The sequence below is a fragment of the Antechinus flavipes genome, chromosome 4 (assembly GCF_016432865.1).
Source record: "Antechinus flavipes isolate AdamAnt ecotype Samford, QLD, Australia chromosome 4, AdamAnt_v2, whole genome shotgun sequence".
Lineage (NCBI taxonomy): Eukaryota > Metazoa > Chordata > Mammalia > Dasyuromorphia > Dasyuridae > Antechinus > Antechinus flavipes.
Window position 1 is genome coordinate 343,475,801 of NC_067401.1, and position 15,205 is coordinate 343,491,005.

The 15,205-nt window shown below is 34.5% G+C and overlaps 1 protein-coding gene across 2 annotated transcripts in view; it reads left to right on the forward strand.

Moving 5' to 3' along the window:
- Positions 1 to 15,205, forward strand: part of OPRM1 (opioid receptor mu 1) — a 180,327-nt gene that overhangs the window by 113,844 nt on the left and 51,278 nt on the right. The window contains exon 2 of one of the 2 annotated variants that reach the window (XM_051997981.1): positions 7,580 to 7,735. In XM_051997981.1, coding sequence (XP_051853941.1) covers positions 7,725 to 7,735 — 11 coding nt within the window. In that variant the 5' untranslated portion in view covers positions 7,580 to 7,724. Of the gene's footprint in view, positions 1 to 7,579; positions 7,736 to 11,710; positions 12,492 to 15,205 lie in introns of those variants that run through there. The other variant, XM_051997980.1, reaches the window with a different exon arrangement.

Sequence of the window (15,205 nt, forward strand, 5' to 3'; positions counted from 1 at the left end):
TGAGAGAACAGTTGTTCTGAGAATTTTTGTGGACTGTAAGTTCAATGTGAGGCAAACATTAATGAGGTCAAGAAAAAGGCTTATGTGATTCTACACTTCATTGAGACATATAAAATTATAGGAATAAGAAAATGATAATTTCTTAATACTCTGTCCTTGATGGACCTAAACTGCAGCATTAACATTCAGTTTTACTGTACCAGAGTTTAAGGAAGAAAATGACTAACTAGAAAGTGTCCAGGGGAAGAGAGACAGAGTAGCAAAGGTCTTGAATTTTTTTGTCACATGACTTCTGATTGAAGGAACTGGAGATGTTTAGCCTGAAGAAGAGAAGATTTAGGGGAAACATAAAAGATGTGCTCAAGTACTTGAAAATGGCATTTAGAAGAAGTATTAGACTTTTTTTTAATTTGGCATCAGAAATGAGAACCAAAATCTACAGTTGCTAAAATGCAAATTTAAGATTGTCACAAATTAAAACTTCTTTTAACAATTATCGCCATGCAAAATAGAATGTTCTTCTTCCAGAGGTTATGGCGATTCCCCCTACTGTTAGATCTTCAAACACAAACAAGGTGATCACTTTTCCAGGACATTATAATGATTTCTTTTGATGGTCATTAAGATGTCTTCCATTTTTCAATTTTTTTTAGTTCAGTGGTTGCGTAAATGGAAGACTTATTGGATAGCAGACTGATATATTTGGAAACAAATATGTCAAAATGAGAAATATCAATTTTTCCAAATCTAGATTGGGTGGCAAGTTCCTTCTTCTTTGTATTAGACAACTCCACCTTTTCACTCTCCATATGAATAGTCTCCCAAATTCTGGGTGTTTAAAATTTTAGTCTTGAAAACTTCCTTTCTATTGTAGCCTGACAACCCTTCTATCATTTCTATGAGGTAGTTAGGGGATGCAGCAGAAAGAGCATTAAACCTGGAATCAGTAAGATCTGAATTTAATTCTAATCTCAGACATATTTAATAATTATATGATTCTATGTTGACTAACCTCTGTTTGCCACAGTATCCTCAAATGTAAAATGGGGATAATAATAGCACCTACCTTACAATATTCTTGTAAAGATCAAATGAGATATCATTTATAAAGTAATTGTCACAGTATTTCTGGTTGTTTTTTTCAGTTGTTTTAGTCATGACCAATTCTACCTGATCCTATTTGAGGTTTTCTTGGCAAAGATACAAGAGTATCTTACTTCTCCAACTCCTTTTACAGATGAACAAAGTAAGGAAGAAAGGTTAAGTTACTTGCTCAGAGTCACATAGTTAGCAAGTTTCTGAGGCCAAATTTTAATTCAGGAAGGTGAGTCTTCCTGATTTCAAGATTTCAGTGTAGACTAGCACTGTGCCCTATAGATATGCACAATGCTTGTAAATGCTATATAAGGGCACTTCCCCTTATGGATCTTGTGTATTTAATCTGTTCCACTAAATAACTTTTCTATTTTTTAATCTAGTATCAATTGGTTTTAATAAACACTTCTTTCAAGTACTGTTTTACCTCTGATGCTTCTTGGTCTTCTCCCAAGATTCTCAATCTATTATTTTTCCATATGAATTTTTCTATTGTTTTCTTGTTCTACAATAAGACATTTTGGTAGTTTGATATGGCACTTAATCTGTAAATCAGTTTAGTTAACAGCATAATTTTTATTTGATTTACATACCCCAATTATGACCAATTAAAGTCTTTCAAATTATTTAATTCTTTCTTTACTTAAATAATGTTTTGTGTTATCAGCAGTTCATTTGTATAGTAAATGTAATACTGAGTTTAGGATTAGGAAGATCTGAATTAAAATCCTGCCTCAGACAACTACTGTGTATTTATGAGCAAATCAATTAACCACTCAGCCTCAGTTTCCTCACCTTTTTTTTTAAACTATTCAATTGAAGTTCTTGGATATTTCATTTAATTTTTCAGGTGGATCTCTAGACTTTTCTAAGTCATGGTATTGTCTGCAAAAAGAGATTACCTTTTACCTCTTTGCTTATTCTTACTTCCTCAATATACTTTTTATTTTATTGCTATAGTGTTTCTGGGATAAAATTCTATATAAAATGATTGTGGTAAACAAAAAAATAGGTTTGATTCCCCACTTATTGGAAAGGCTTCTAATTTTTCTCTGCTAATTCTGGTTTTAAATAACTACCACATTAATAAAAGATACATTTATTCCTATGATATTTAAAGTTTGTTAGCATGAATAAATTTTGTATTTTTCATTTTCTGTATTCATTGATATAATTATTTAATTTTTATTATTCTTGTTAACATGATTGTAGCTTCATTATTTATATTTATGTCAATATTTTGCATCAATATTCATTAAAGATATTGGTTTCTCTATCTTTCGGGACCATATTTTGCTCATAGAAGGAATTTTGTTGCATTCATTTTTCCTCATTTTTTAGAAATTAAATTTTCAATGTTGGAATTAATTGGCATTTTAACACTTTATATATTTATATAGTCTTTTTAAAAATTAAGCGGGTTAATGAATTCTCATGTATCTATATATCTATTCCGAAAATTCATATTTTTCCCACTCACTAGAATTTTTTTCATTTGTATCTTCTAAAGTTTATTCTGGAGAGTTTCCCATTCTTTATGTTGAGACTTTTCTGACACAATCTTCCTCTAAATCTTTGAAATTTCAAATTTTCCCCAAATCTAGGGAACATGTCAGAGTATATCCTACTTTCCTCTCCTCTTAGAATCCCTCTGGGAGGGAATGATCACTTTCTCCTGATTCTTTTTGTTAGTGAGAGAGCACTAAACTTTCTCTTCCTATTTCTGCCACCTTTTGAAGGATTGTTTTATTTAAAGCAAGTCAAATGATTTATATTTGTTTGCATAAGTTACATTACTATATGCCATCATTTAAGTCTGTGACTATTCAATTTTTTCATCCTCAATAATATATATAGTGAATCAGAATGGAGTTTATATAAACTACATGTTATATATTTTTCTCATTTGTATTATTTATCCTCTTTTGTACAAATTTTAGACTTTGCTTAATAAATTGGTGGTCAGGAAGTAAATCCACATTAATAATTGTCAAATTATTGTCAAAAGAGGATTTTTATATTTATTCAGTTGCTTGTCTTGTCTAGTCTTCAAAATGTTTCCTTGAATAATCTTTATATAAAGACTTGAGCTTTAGTTCAGTCCACAAAGCATTACTTTCTTTCATTCCTTCTGTCTAATCCATTTTACCAAGGTATTTCTACCATCCTCATTGAGGGCCATAACTGAAGCCATTTCAAAAGGGCAGACTCTTCAATAACTTTTGCTCTATTTAGAAAGCCATCAAGAGTTCAAGGTCATCTCCAAGCTATCACAAGTTATCAAGGTAGACTTCTATGGAGGACTATGTTTTGTCTAACGTCTATCTCCCACAGCCCTGAGAGTGCTCTGAACAGTCACTTCATTGTAAAGTTTGTTTAAATTTAATTTTAATGAAATTTTTAAAAAAGTAAACACATTGAAACTGAAACATCTCAATGATTAATGTGCTTTAAAGACAATGTAAAGGTTATTTGTTGATTCAAATGCAGTTGTTACATTAAACATTTCTGCTACTTCAACTTAGAGTTTATTTCTGAGTCATTTTATGAACTACATAAGAAAATGAGTTATTAGTTTATAATAACACCTGGTTTTGAAAAAAAATGAAGGCTTTCTTAGCTTTATCTGGGCACCAAATAATGATTGTTCCACTTGAAATGACTATAAAATATACAGAACACCCAGGAGTTAACCTACCAAGACACACTAAGACAAATAAACAAATAAAATAAACATAAAGAAAAAATAAACAAAAAATAAAAGGCAAATAATTGGAAATTTATTATTTAGTTATGTCATGCCATTACAATAAATAGGATGTTACTGTATACATTAATGTACAAATATAATGTCTATCCATCAAAATAATGGGTTTATTTTATAAAATTGGAGAAAAGATTAATCTGGAGAAACAAAAGTTTTAGAATCTTGAGGGAAATAATTTGGGGAGGTAGAGGAGGAATGAAGTGATCCTAGAAGGACCAGTTCTCAAAGTATATTATTAGGCAATTAACATTGAAACTATTTGATGCTAGTTAAAAGTTGATCAACTTAACAACGTGAATAAACAAAACCCATAAGCAATCTAACATCAATATGTTACCAATTTCTTTAGTAAGTAAATTTTTTTTATTAAACCTTTTTATTTTCAAAAGATATACATAGAAAATAAGCAAGTTCTTTTAAAACTTCTGAGAAACCTGGAGAATAGTTTGGCATAAATTAGATTTAGATCAATATTCCCTGCCTGAAAGTCAAAGGAGTTTTGTGAATGATGATGTAATCTTACTGGCTGCTGAACAGGAAGTGATTGACTCTATGGATCTTTAAAAAGGATATGACTGTCCTTGACTTTCTTCCTTGGACCTATCTGGTGGCATCATACAAGAGTAATTTTTTTGTAAAGTTTAGATATATACCCTCAGCTATACATTGGTTCTCAAGATTGAACCTCCACCTCTGTTTTCTGTTCTATGTTCCTTCTCCTGAGTCTACCCAAATGAACATTAAGCTTGCAGACAATTTTGTAAATTCAGAAGATCTAGAAATCCAGAGTGAAAGATTCCCTATCAGCTCTTCCAGAGTTCTTGAAAGCAAATGACAGCTGGCATGAAGATGGTCCTGAATTAGCAGTATACATTGACCAGGAGGACAGTGCAGAACTGAGATGAAATACAAACTATTCAGGAGATCCCACACTGTCACTATCAGTGTAAAACTGAATTCTATTTGCCTTCTTACAGAATCAAGAATCACGCACCTTTGGAACTTAAAGACATAGGAACTACCCTGTTAATTTCTCATTTTTTTGTTAAGTAGTTTCTGAATTTCCCCCATCATTTCCATCAATCGAACCCTGATATTTACAAGCAATATGGAACAAATGAACAGAAGTAAGGCTATACACCAAATCTATGAAAGCTGCTCCACTATTGCTGTGTGTTGATTCAGCTTCCTCTAAAGGTCAACAATAAAGTGTTCACCCATTGTAAAAGTGCTCTTATTCTATTGATGCTGAGCTTCTTGATAGTTATCTTGCTTTGGGATTTCCACTTTCATTGAATACAGATATTTAGCTTAGAGATTAGTCTATCATTGGTTCAGCACTCTGCACCACACATTGCCTTTCACTCTAATATTTGCTTTGTCTTTTTTCCTTTATAGTGATACAGTCTGTCAGTGTTTGTTGCAAGAGTACATCCACAAAGTTTTGTTGTTTTTAGGAAAATGGAATATAGTGTTGATGATGAAAAGGTCATAAGAAACACAAGTCTTCAGTAGTGACTATTGCTGTCACTATTTCTGACTCCATTCCTCACAATAATTTCCTGTCATATCTGAAAATTTGTGTCTACTCTCTTGTTAAAGTCACCCAGAATTACAAACCTGTCCTCTTCTGGCACATTGATAATGAGAATCTCCAGCTTTAAACAAAATTTTTCTTTGACCTCATCAAGGTCTGTCATGGTATGAGCATAAACACTGATGATTGTGACGAGGCAATTTCCTGCAAGTGGCATTATCTTGTCATGAGCCTTTCATTCACTCTATTTGGGAGATATACAAGCTTATTGACAAAATTAGAATTGGTTGCAAAACTTTCACCAGCTTCATGGCACATTTCACCATAGCAGCCATTCCAGGAAAAAATGTCCTTACTGCTATTTGGATGCTATTGAGTTCTCTCACAACAAAAGTTGTCTGTCTTTCAGGTCTACTTGATTTTATGTTGACCATAATGATGTATACATTCCATGTATCAATGTTGAATGAAATCATCTTGTCAAAAATTAATGCACACGTTTATGTATTTAAACTGTAAAGTGGGATCTCTGCTTGACATTGTAAGCAAGTCAAGTTTAGGTGAAGCAAATAAATTTAGGGCACCTTTCCTAGCTCCTTTTTCATGCCAGGAGGCAAGCAAAACAGTCCTCTACAAAAGCTGCCATTTCAATCCATTGAGATGACCCTATTCCCTGGACCACTTGTGTGTAGAATTTTAACTGTATAAATGTGTCCACATTTACCATTTCACCATTCACCCAGCACCACAGGACTTCAAAGTAGGTAAAATAGTAAAAAAAAAAAAATTATAACATAATAAAATAGTATTGTGATGTCTTGATTCACACAGAAATTGGATTTAAGTAATGTTAAATTGTGGAAAGATGTCAGCCCCACTCCTCTCTTGCAGAGTACTCAAAGTCCAATGGTAAAATAAAAGTCAAAATGACTAGCAATGGCCTTGGATTCTCTTGAATACGCTGCCATCTTCAATATCTGATGTAGTTCTAAGCATTCGATATCATTTGCTTCTACTGCCTTCGCCCATTTCACTAGAAGTCTTCACATGCTTTGAGTAGAGATCTTCCTAATTCACTGACAAGTTTGAGGTCCATCAGTTACCCTCAAATTAAAATAGATGATCAGCTGAGATGGTTTTCTGTGTGCAGCCCCTGCATATGCTGCCACTTCTTGGAGTCACAGGTGAGAGCAGAGTGATTGGCGCATCCTGAACAAGGATGAGAAACTCTGAAAAGAGTTTGATAAGCCCTCACATCAAGGCTGTTAAGTCTTCCTTGAACATTCCATATAACCCTCTTCATTATTTTACAGATTAGGAAACTGAGAACTGTGATGGCCTCGTGTTTTAAAATCAGCCGGAGTCAGGAATTCAGGTTAAGGGAAAATCTTCAATCTTTATTCTTTTTGAAGTGAAAGGGGATTAGCAATGTGAGCAGCTGCAACAGGAACCAGCCAGCAGTCTCTTCTGCCTCTCTATCTGCCCCTCTGCCTTTACCCACCAAAATCGTCATTTCCTATACAACACATCAAGACTTGCACAATGAGTGGGCGGGGGCCATTCTTTCTCCAAGCATATATATTAATAGAGTATGGTCCAATTAATATTTAGCCTCACATGCTTGGGACCTCAGTGCATCAACTCGAGCTTCAGCCCATCACAGAGTACCAGGGAGGTTAAGTAGCTATTGTAAAATCAAGAAGTAATAGATAACTTTAGAATTTGAATTATGTCCTCAGACACTAGAGCTGGTATCCTTTCCACAGTGTCATACAATCTTCTGAGTGAAGAGTAATAATAAATATCATCATTTTTATAATGATGATAACTCACATCTAAGCAATTACTAAATTAACTTATAGATATGATTCACCCCAAAAAACACAAGTATCCCTAAAATGAAATATCTTTAAAGAAAAAACAATAAAGACATTTACTAAAAATTACTCCATCCATAGATCAAGATCATTTGGGATTCCTTGGAAGATGTAACACTGGAAATAAACCTACCCAATAATTCTGATAGTAAACATCAGGCAAAGTATAAACCTAAGAAATATCAGTTCTCTGAAAGCATTTGATACTGATGAAGAAGATTTGGTGCAGCTCACACATTATAAAAAAAAAAGATTTCCTTCTAGATCTGAATTATGACATCTTCTGGTTTCTCTTCTTTGCAGAAAACATTGTGTCGATTACATCAAGTCCTAATACGTGGCAAAATTTCTTGGAGATTTGTAATAAAAAAAAAATTGGCTTATCTATGCATATGGAAGACCAAATGAATGAAGGATGTCAATGTCTCAGATTACAACATGCATCTGAATGGAAATCTTGTGAGTTTTACTCAACAAATATCTGAAAGAATCACTAAATAAACCTTATGATAATCCTAGAGTTGAAAGGAAAAGAGAAGCTTGGATTAATTTTCAAAAACTACAAAGTACTTTTACTGACCTTAAGCTTTCAACAAAAGCCAAGGCCCATTTTTTTTAATATGAACACTTTATTAATGCTGTCATATGACAATTAGACCTGGAACAGAAAGATAGGAAGGCAACTAGAAATTATTAAGTGCTTACTATATGTCAGGTGTTGGGTATTATTTCTTTAAGCACTGGAACAGAAAGATAGGAAGGCAACTAGAAATTATTAAGTGCTTACTATATGTCAGGTGTTGGGTATTATTTCTTTAAGCACTGGAGATACTAATAAAAATCAAAAAAGAAAGACAGTCCCTACTTTCATATAGTTTACATTTAAACATGGTTAAACACACATAAAATGGAGCTAAGAAGTGGGAAAGTGTAGGATGATTGTGATATTCAGAGACTCAGAAGTAAAGATAGGAGACTATGAAGGATGGTTTGTCTGAGTGGGCATCTCCCCAAAACAAAGATTCTACAGGAGGAGTCAGGAGAAGTGGAGGGATGTCCTAGAGTAGCACAGCCCAAGACCCTGAGTATTGTTCCAGGGTATGAATTTAGCTAAGTCATAATGACAAAGTCTAGAGAGTCAGAAGCAGTTAAAAGAGAAAAATAGAATGCCTCCAAGAAACAAAAGTTAAACATATCACAAATGTCAATGGAAAAAATTCATGGTGGGTGATATATGGTGAAGTCTATGATTTCTACTGAACAAGAAATTCTTAAGAAAAACAAAAATAAAATATGATGCCATGGAATTATGTAAAATAAAGAAAAGACTTCATAGTAACATGGCAAGTGCAAGGGATGACAAGATAGTAAGATGGGTCCACTAATTCCCTATAGATCCTAGAAAAGAGTAGAGAAGGTATCTGTAATATTGGATAAAATGACTTGTGGTAAACTATTTATAGGCTATAGATAACAGTCACACAAGATAGAAATTAATTGCTTTTTTTCTTAGATCATTGGACAAAACACCCAAATTAATGATATCCCAGATCCATTTGAATGTTTGAGTACATCAAAAAAAATAATAATAATAATAATAACTTCTATTACAGGCCACACACATGGTACATGCATAACTTGGTCTATGGGAGTAGAAAGAAGTACAAGCTACTTATATTCAGAATATTCAAAAGAATCACAATCAAAAATATCTGAATATTTCAAATTGTTTTTTTTCCCCAAAGCTTTCCTTAACACTATGGCCAGATGTATTGTCTTGAATGAATTATTATATAGGATGGAAGCACTTTTGACATCAATCCTAGGATCATGGTCACCAGTTTACTTCTTCCCATAGCACTAGTTTTAAATTGCAAAGATCTGGGATAAATTAAAAGTAGCTAAAGGAGGAGGAGAGGAAAGGAAAGGAGAAGAGAGGATAGAAGAAGATAGGGGAAAACAGAGGAGAGAAAGACAAGGGAGGAAAGTGAAAGAAAAAAAAAGGGAAGACAAGATAAACAAAAGGGAAAGACATGGAGGGGAAGGAAAGGACAGTATGATTAGAATAGTCAGAAGAGATTTTGAAAATTCCCAGAGTTATTGTGAGATGCAAATATTAGTGAAACACTTTGCAGTCTTAAAGTGCTAAATAAATGTAAGTTGTTATTCATTTATATTCAGTTTATAATGAACCTCCTCCTTAGAAAGCTCCATGGACTATTAATAGAAATTCTCAAACACAAAAAGCAGTACATTGGAAATATATAGAAGGATAAAGATAAAAGACCAAATAAGTGCGTATGATAGGAAACTTTATCACTAGCATACTTTTTCCATACAAAGTTCATATCCCCATTCTAGGTACTGTTTAGATTTTTATACAGACCATACAGACAAATAGTTTTTTGAATGACTAGTGACAGCTGATTTGCTTTATGATAGCAATTTTAGATGAGAGGTCAAATGGTCATTCCTAGATTATACAAAAAGTATCCCAGACTCACATAACCTCAAAGACTTCAGGATATTATTAAATGGTAAGATAATTCTTATGACAATGCAAAATAAAAATATGACAGTAAAATTTTTAAAATTCCATTGACACATTTCTTTCAATACAAGTCATTATAAAGCATGGTTTTTTTCACTAGTTTTCAGGCTTCTTTCTAACAAATTATTTCATATGAATTTTGTAGTCTAAAATAAAATGTAACTTGGACATGTTAATATAAATAAATCATGTGTGAATGGTAGAAATAACCTAACCTTATTGTATCAAACAGCTAACAGTTTCCTTTTTCCAAAGCACATAATTTAAAAATTGAATTTACCAACTTCTAGGCAATTCTTTTCTCTTAAAATTCAGTTAAGTATCTATCAATAACAAATTACTTTAAATTTATTTTTCCTCTTGAACAGAGGAAGAATTCAGGAAATTAAGATTGTTTCTGGATTGGTCTCCTGATTTAAAAACAAATGCACACAAGTTGATTTATAAATGTCTTCCCCAAAGTAAATATGATTAGGTATTGACTTAAAGGAAGGGGGAAGATATCCCAGAAACAATTCACTCTGCAAAATGGGAGCAATGGTTACTTTCTCCCTAAAAGCAGTTGTCTAGCCTAGATAATCTTGAAATGTTCCCTGCAGTATTTTGCTTTTTAATCTTTCCTTCCTGTGAGATTTTTATATTACACTATTATAGAATGATGCTTTTAGCAACACACAAAAATTTCAGACTTACAAGCGTTATGAGCGGTCTCTGATATAAATAAGAGAAGAGAAAAACTAGCAAAGCTAGTGAATGACAGAATTAGGACTTGAATACAAATGTCCTAACTTCCTCTCTGGGTATATTTGCACTACACTATTTTGCCTCATGTTTGGTCTATGGAAGGTTTCTCCTCAAAAAGAAAAAAAAAATGCTTCTAGCTTATAAAGGTGTTTACCCTCAGATAATTTTAAGACAATTCTTACACGTCTTTCAGAATGTAAGGGGTTAAATTTGCCTTTATGTTATGCTCTATTCTGGTGGTTGATTTTGCTTTGTCTTTATTGGTAATTCCCATAACTCTTCAAGGAAAGAAAATCTTAAATTCCATTGGACAACCATTCTACATGCAGACAGGAAATCTCTCATTGAAATCAAATGCTATATCAAACAAGCCAATTGGGGTTTGATAGTCTGTAATATTCTTTTGTGGTTAAAAATTGACAAATGAAGGTCTTTACCTGGCAAATAACAATTGGAGAATACTAATTCTAACCAATTCCACATTTGCTCCCCTCCTGGATGACTTCTAAACTATATATGGTTTGAACTGTTACCATTAGTTTCTATCCCTTAACACTGGAAAAGAAAGCAATTCAGGAAATTAAGTCGATTTCCTAGGAACAGTTGAGAAAGGGGAGTGAAACAATTACCTCAGCTGAACTTGCTGGGCTTTTCCTTTGTTTATCCAAGGACTTTTGTTTTTTCAAGTAGGTTTGGGTCTAAGTTAAAAACACTAAACGGTAGGTTCTTTTTTCTATTCACATGATATGAGAGGAAGCAATGAGATGAGAAAAGGTAGTAAAGCTCGAAGAGCAGAGTGTCACCAGCTTGCAATAGATAGCAAGAGTAGAGTTGTGGTTTAGGGGTGCAACTGTGATGCAATGTCTTTATGTCTTTCATGCCATATTCAAAAGTGGAAAAACACCAGACTGGGATAATCTAAGTCCCTTTTCCTTTCTCTCTCTCTCTCTCTCTCTCTCTCTCTCTCTCTCTCTCTCTCTCTCTCTCTCTCTCTTTCTTTCTCTCTCTCTCTCTCTCTCCCTCTCTCTCTCTCTCACTCTCTCTCTTTTTCTCTCTCTCTCTTTCTCTCTTTTTCTCTCTCCCTCCCTCCCTTTCTTTCCTTCCTCCCTTCCCCTTTTTCTCTCTCCCCCTCTTCTTCTTCCTCTTCTATCCCTCTCCCACTCTCCCTCTCCTTTTCCCTTTCCCTCTCCCTGTCTCTTTCTTTTCCCTTACTCCCTCCTCTCTCCCTCCCTCCTCTACCCACCCGCTTACTTACACACGTAACCTTATTCAGGCACATGTGAGAGCCTAGTGAGGAAACAGACTACTTGGATGGCTTTGCGCAAAATCCACCCTCTTTCCTTTTACTTCCTCCTCACCCAGTCTCATACTCCTCCTAACCCCTCTCCCCGTTCCTGAGCTGCGCCTCAGTGTGTATGCACGACATGGGAGGGGGCTACTAGCAAAAGACAATGTCAGACGTTTAGAGCTCCCCTTTTCTTTGGCTTGGCTCTCTTCTCACTGCTGCAATCGGGTTTCTCAGCGACCAGCAAGAACAGTGGCGGCGATAATAGCAGCCTGGTGAGACTAGAACTGCGGCTTTTACCTCGGGAACTTGGACTGCTAAACCGCCGACAGAACTATGGACAGCGGTACCTTTCCAGCCAACTCCAGTGGCTGCTCTGACCCACTCTCTCTCACCTCCAGTTGCTCCCCAACACCGCCATCCGCTGCATGGATGAACTTGTCCCGCTTGGATGGTAACCTGTCCGACCCGTGCAGCGGTCCCAACCGCACCGAGTCGGGGGACGGCGGCAGCAGCCTGTGTCCACCGACTGGAAGTCCTTCCATGGTCACCGCCATCACCATCATGGCCCTTTATTCAATCGTGTGTGTAGTGGGGCTTTTTGGAAACTTCCTGGTCATGTATGTGATTATCAGGTAAGAAGGCAGTCACTGGCCCAAGGGATGGGTTCACTGGCCTCGAAGGAAAAGGAGCACGCTGGAGACATTCAATCTCATTAGTCTACGGGAGAGAGAGTAGAGAGGAAGGTTGGGGGGCGGAAAGGGGGGAGGGGGAAGAGGGGAGGTAAAGGTAAGTAAGTTTGATGGTAGGAAAGAAGATACACTGGGAAAGTAGGAGAAAGCAAGTTGGGGGGAGGAGGGGAGAGATGATAAATTATAAAAAGGAAAGCTCACTTTTCTCTGCCTAATAATATGAGAACCAAAATATAGTGAAAGTCGAAGGTGTGCTGGCAAAGGATAAGCAGTGATTGAAAAGCATAGCCCAAAATTATGTCTTCTCCCTCAGAGTCCTATGAGAGCAGAAAGAGTTGCTGTTGAGCTGAGAGAAAAGTGACTTGAAGATAAAGTAGTTGAATTCTAGTTGTTCTTCCTAAATTGGAGAGTAGGAGAGGTTTAGACTTTCAAAGTGTGATCCTATAAGATGTATCGTTATCATTTTTCCTATGGCCATCTCTCACAACATTCCATTTTGTTCTCAACCTTCCATTGTGACCCATAGCACCTCATCCCTTAAAACCAATGGAAGACAAGGTATTAAAGTTTGTCTTAGAGAGCTTTATCTCAAATATGTATTTCTGTTGTGGTCATGCATGCTAGAGTGATGTGAACATTATTGATTCTGGAGGAATAGGCAGCTAGCAGCTGCAGGTATACTGGAAAAGTCTGCATGAAAGTCTCATGCCATAAAGAAATATTGTGTAGATTTCAATGGTATGATTAAAAAATGTTTGTTTTATTTGAGTTTCTGAAAGAGGTGAAATCTTTTAGAAGTAACAGATGAGTGCCAAATTTCTGCTTCTTAAACTGCCAGAAACAGTTTCTAGGGAGAAAAGTCCAAACTACACATTTAAAATTAAGTGCATTTGTTCAATCTCATCTTAAGATAATGTCTTATCAACTTCCTCTTCAAAGAGAGAAACTCCAGATTTACTGGGAGAGTAGTCCATATCTTATGTATGTGTATATTCATTGTTTAGATTGTGCTGTCAGTGGGAGGAGTGATAAAAGAAGCACCTTATGATGAAAATATTTTACCATTTGCAAAGATTTAATGTTAACTATTTCTTTCAAATTAACATTGGAATACCAATTCCTGATTTAAGGGTTTCTACCATATTACATGTATGTATTGGTATTGAGTATGACATTTAAGATTAATTTCTAATATTTGCTCTAATGTTTTTAACACATGATAATATGTCTCAGTGAGGGTCTCTAATCACCTAAAAGTGATTAAAGAACATTATCATGCCCACAGTGTCAGAAATTACCCATAATAGTTCTTTCTCTGCTTATATAGCACATTTTAAAATTAATGATTTGCTAAGCACAAAATTAATTTCTCTGATCTTTTAAAGAGGAATAAGATGGCAGTAATGTCTTCAAGAAAAGAGCACCATCTATTGAAAGTAATACAAACAACAGATAGAATGATTAAAAGAAATGAGAGGAGAATCCATTTTTTAAAAGTTAAAATAATTCTAATAATTTTGCATATAAAGTAAAATTTCATATCAACAATAAGAACCAAGAAACTATTAACATCTCCATTAGTGAAAAATGCAAGTTACAGATAGAAAAGAAAAATGTTTAATAATTAAATCAAAGAAAGAGAATAGAATTTTAAGATTTTAGATTTGGACAGGACATTAGAATTTTACAATTGATGAAATTGAGGCACAGAGAGACTAAGTAACTAGCACAAAGGCACATAATTGTTTGGTATGCTATCACCGAACTGCTCTTAGGTTGCTAATACCATTCTCAGTTCATTTTCTATACACTATTGTCCAAATGATAGAATTACCAATGAGGATCAACAAGTAGGGATGATGTAGAAAGAAATTATATACATTTAAACATCACAGGAACTTGAACAGAGAAAATTTTAAAGCAGTTGACTGAATATATAGGAAATTCTTTCATCCCAAATATGAAATCTTCCTCTTTTTTGAGGCTCTCTGGTCTTTTTTCAACACCCCTTTCTCTCTACACACATCCTTTAAATTCTAAAGATAAAATCCACAGAAAAGGAAATCTCTGTGAACAGCTAAGTTAACTTTTTTCTAGTTTGTGAGGATGAAAGTGTCAATTGGATAAGTCTGTTTTACTCAGAATCACTTTAGAATGTTTGCTGCCTAGCAAGAGGAGTATACAATTTGCTGAAAAAGTGATATTGAACTCTATTCTCCCATACATACCCTACATAGTTGTTTGGAAGATAACCCCAAACAAAAACTTTCAACAACAATGAAGCTTAATTGCAAGAGTACATGTTTTTGCTTTATTCAACTGACACTTAAGGGAACAGGTTTACAAGTGTTTTGATTAAATATTACATTTTATAGGATTAAACAACTAACTGACAGTAGTAAGAAATGGAATATAAATTTTGAAAATAAACATTATATATTTACATGTTAATAATTAATTACAAGAAATATCACAGAACACTGTATATAAATCAATAAGAAAACAGCAGCACACAACAGTGTTGTTATGCAAGAGAGATAAAATCAGCACTTTGAGAGGTAAATACAATAAAAATACAGACTCTATGATTAAGGGAGTGTGCAGATGTAGCTTTAGAGGTTTTACTGATGCTTATCCAGCTCTAGGATAATGAGTGG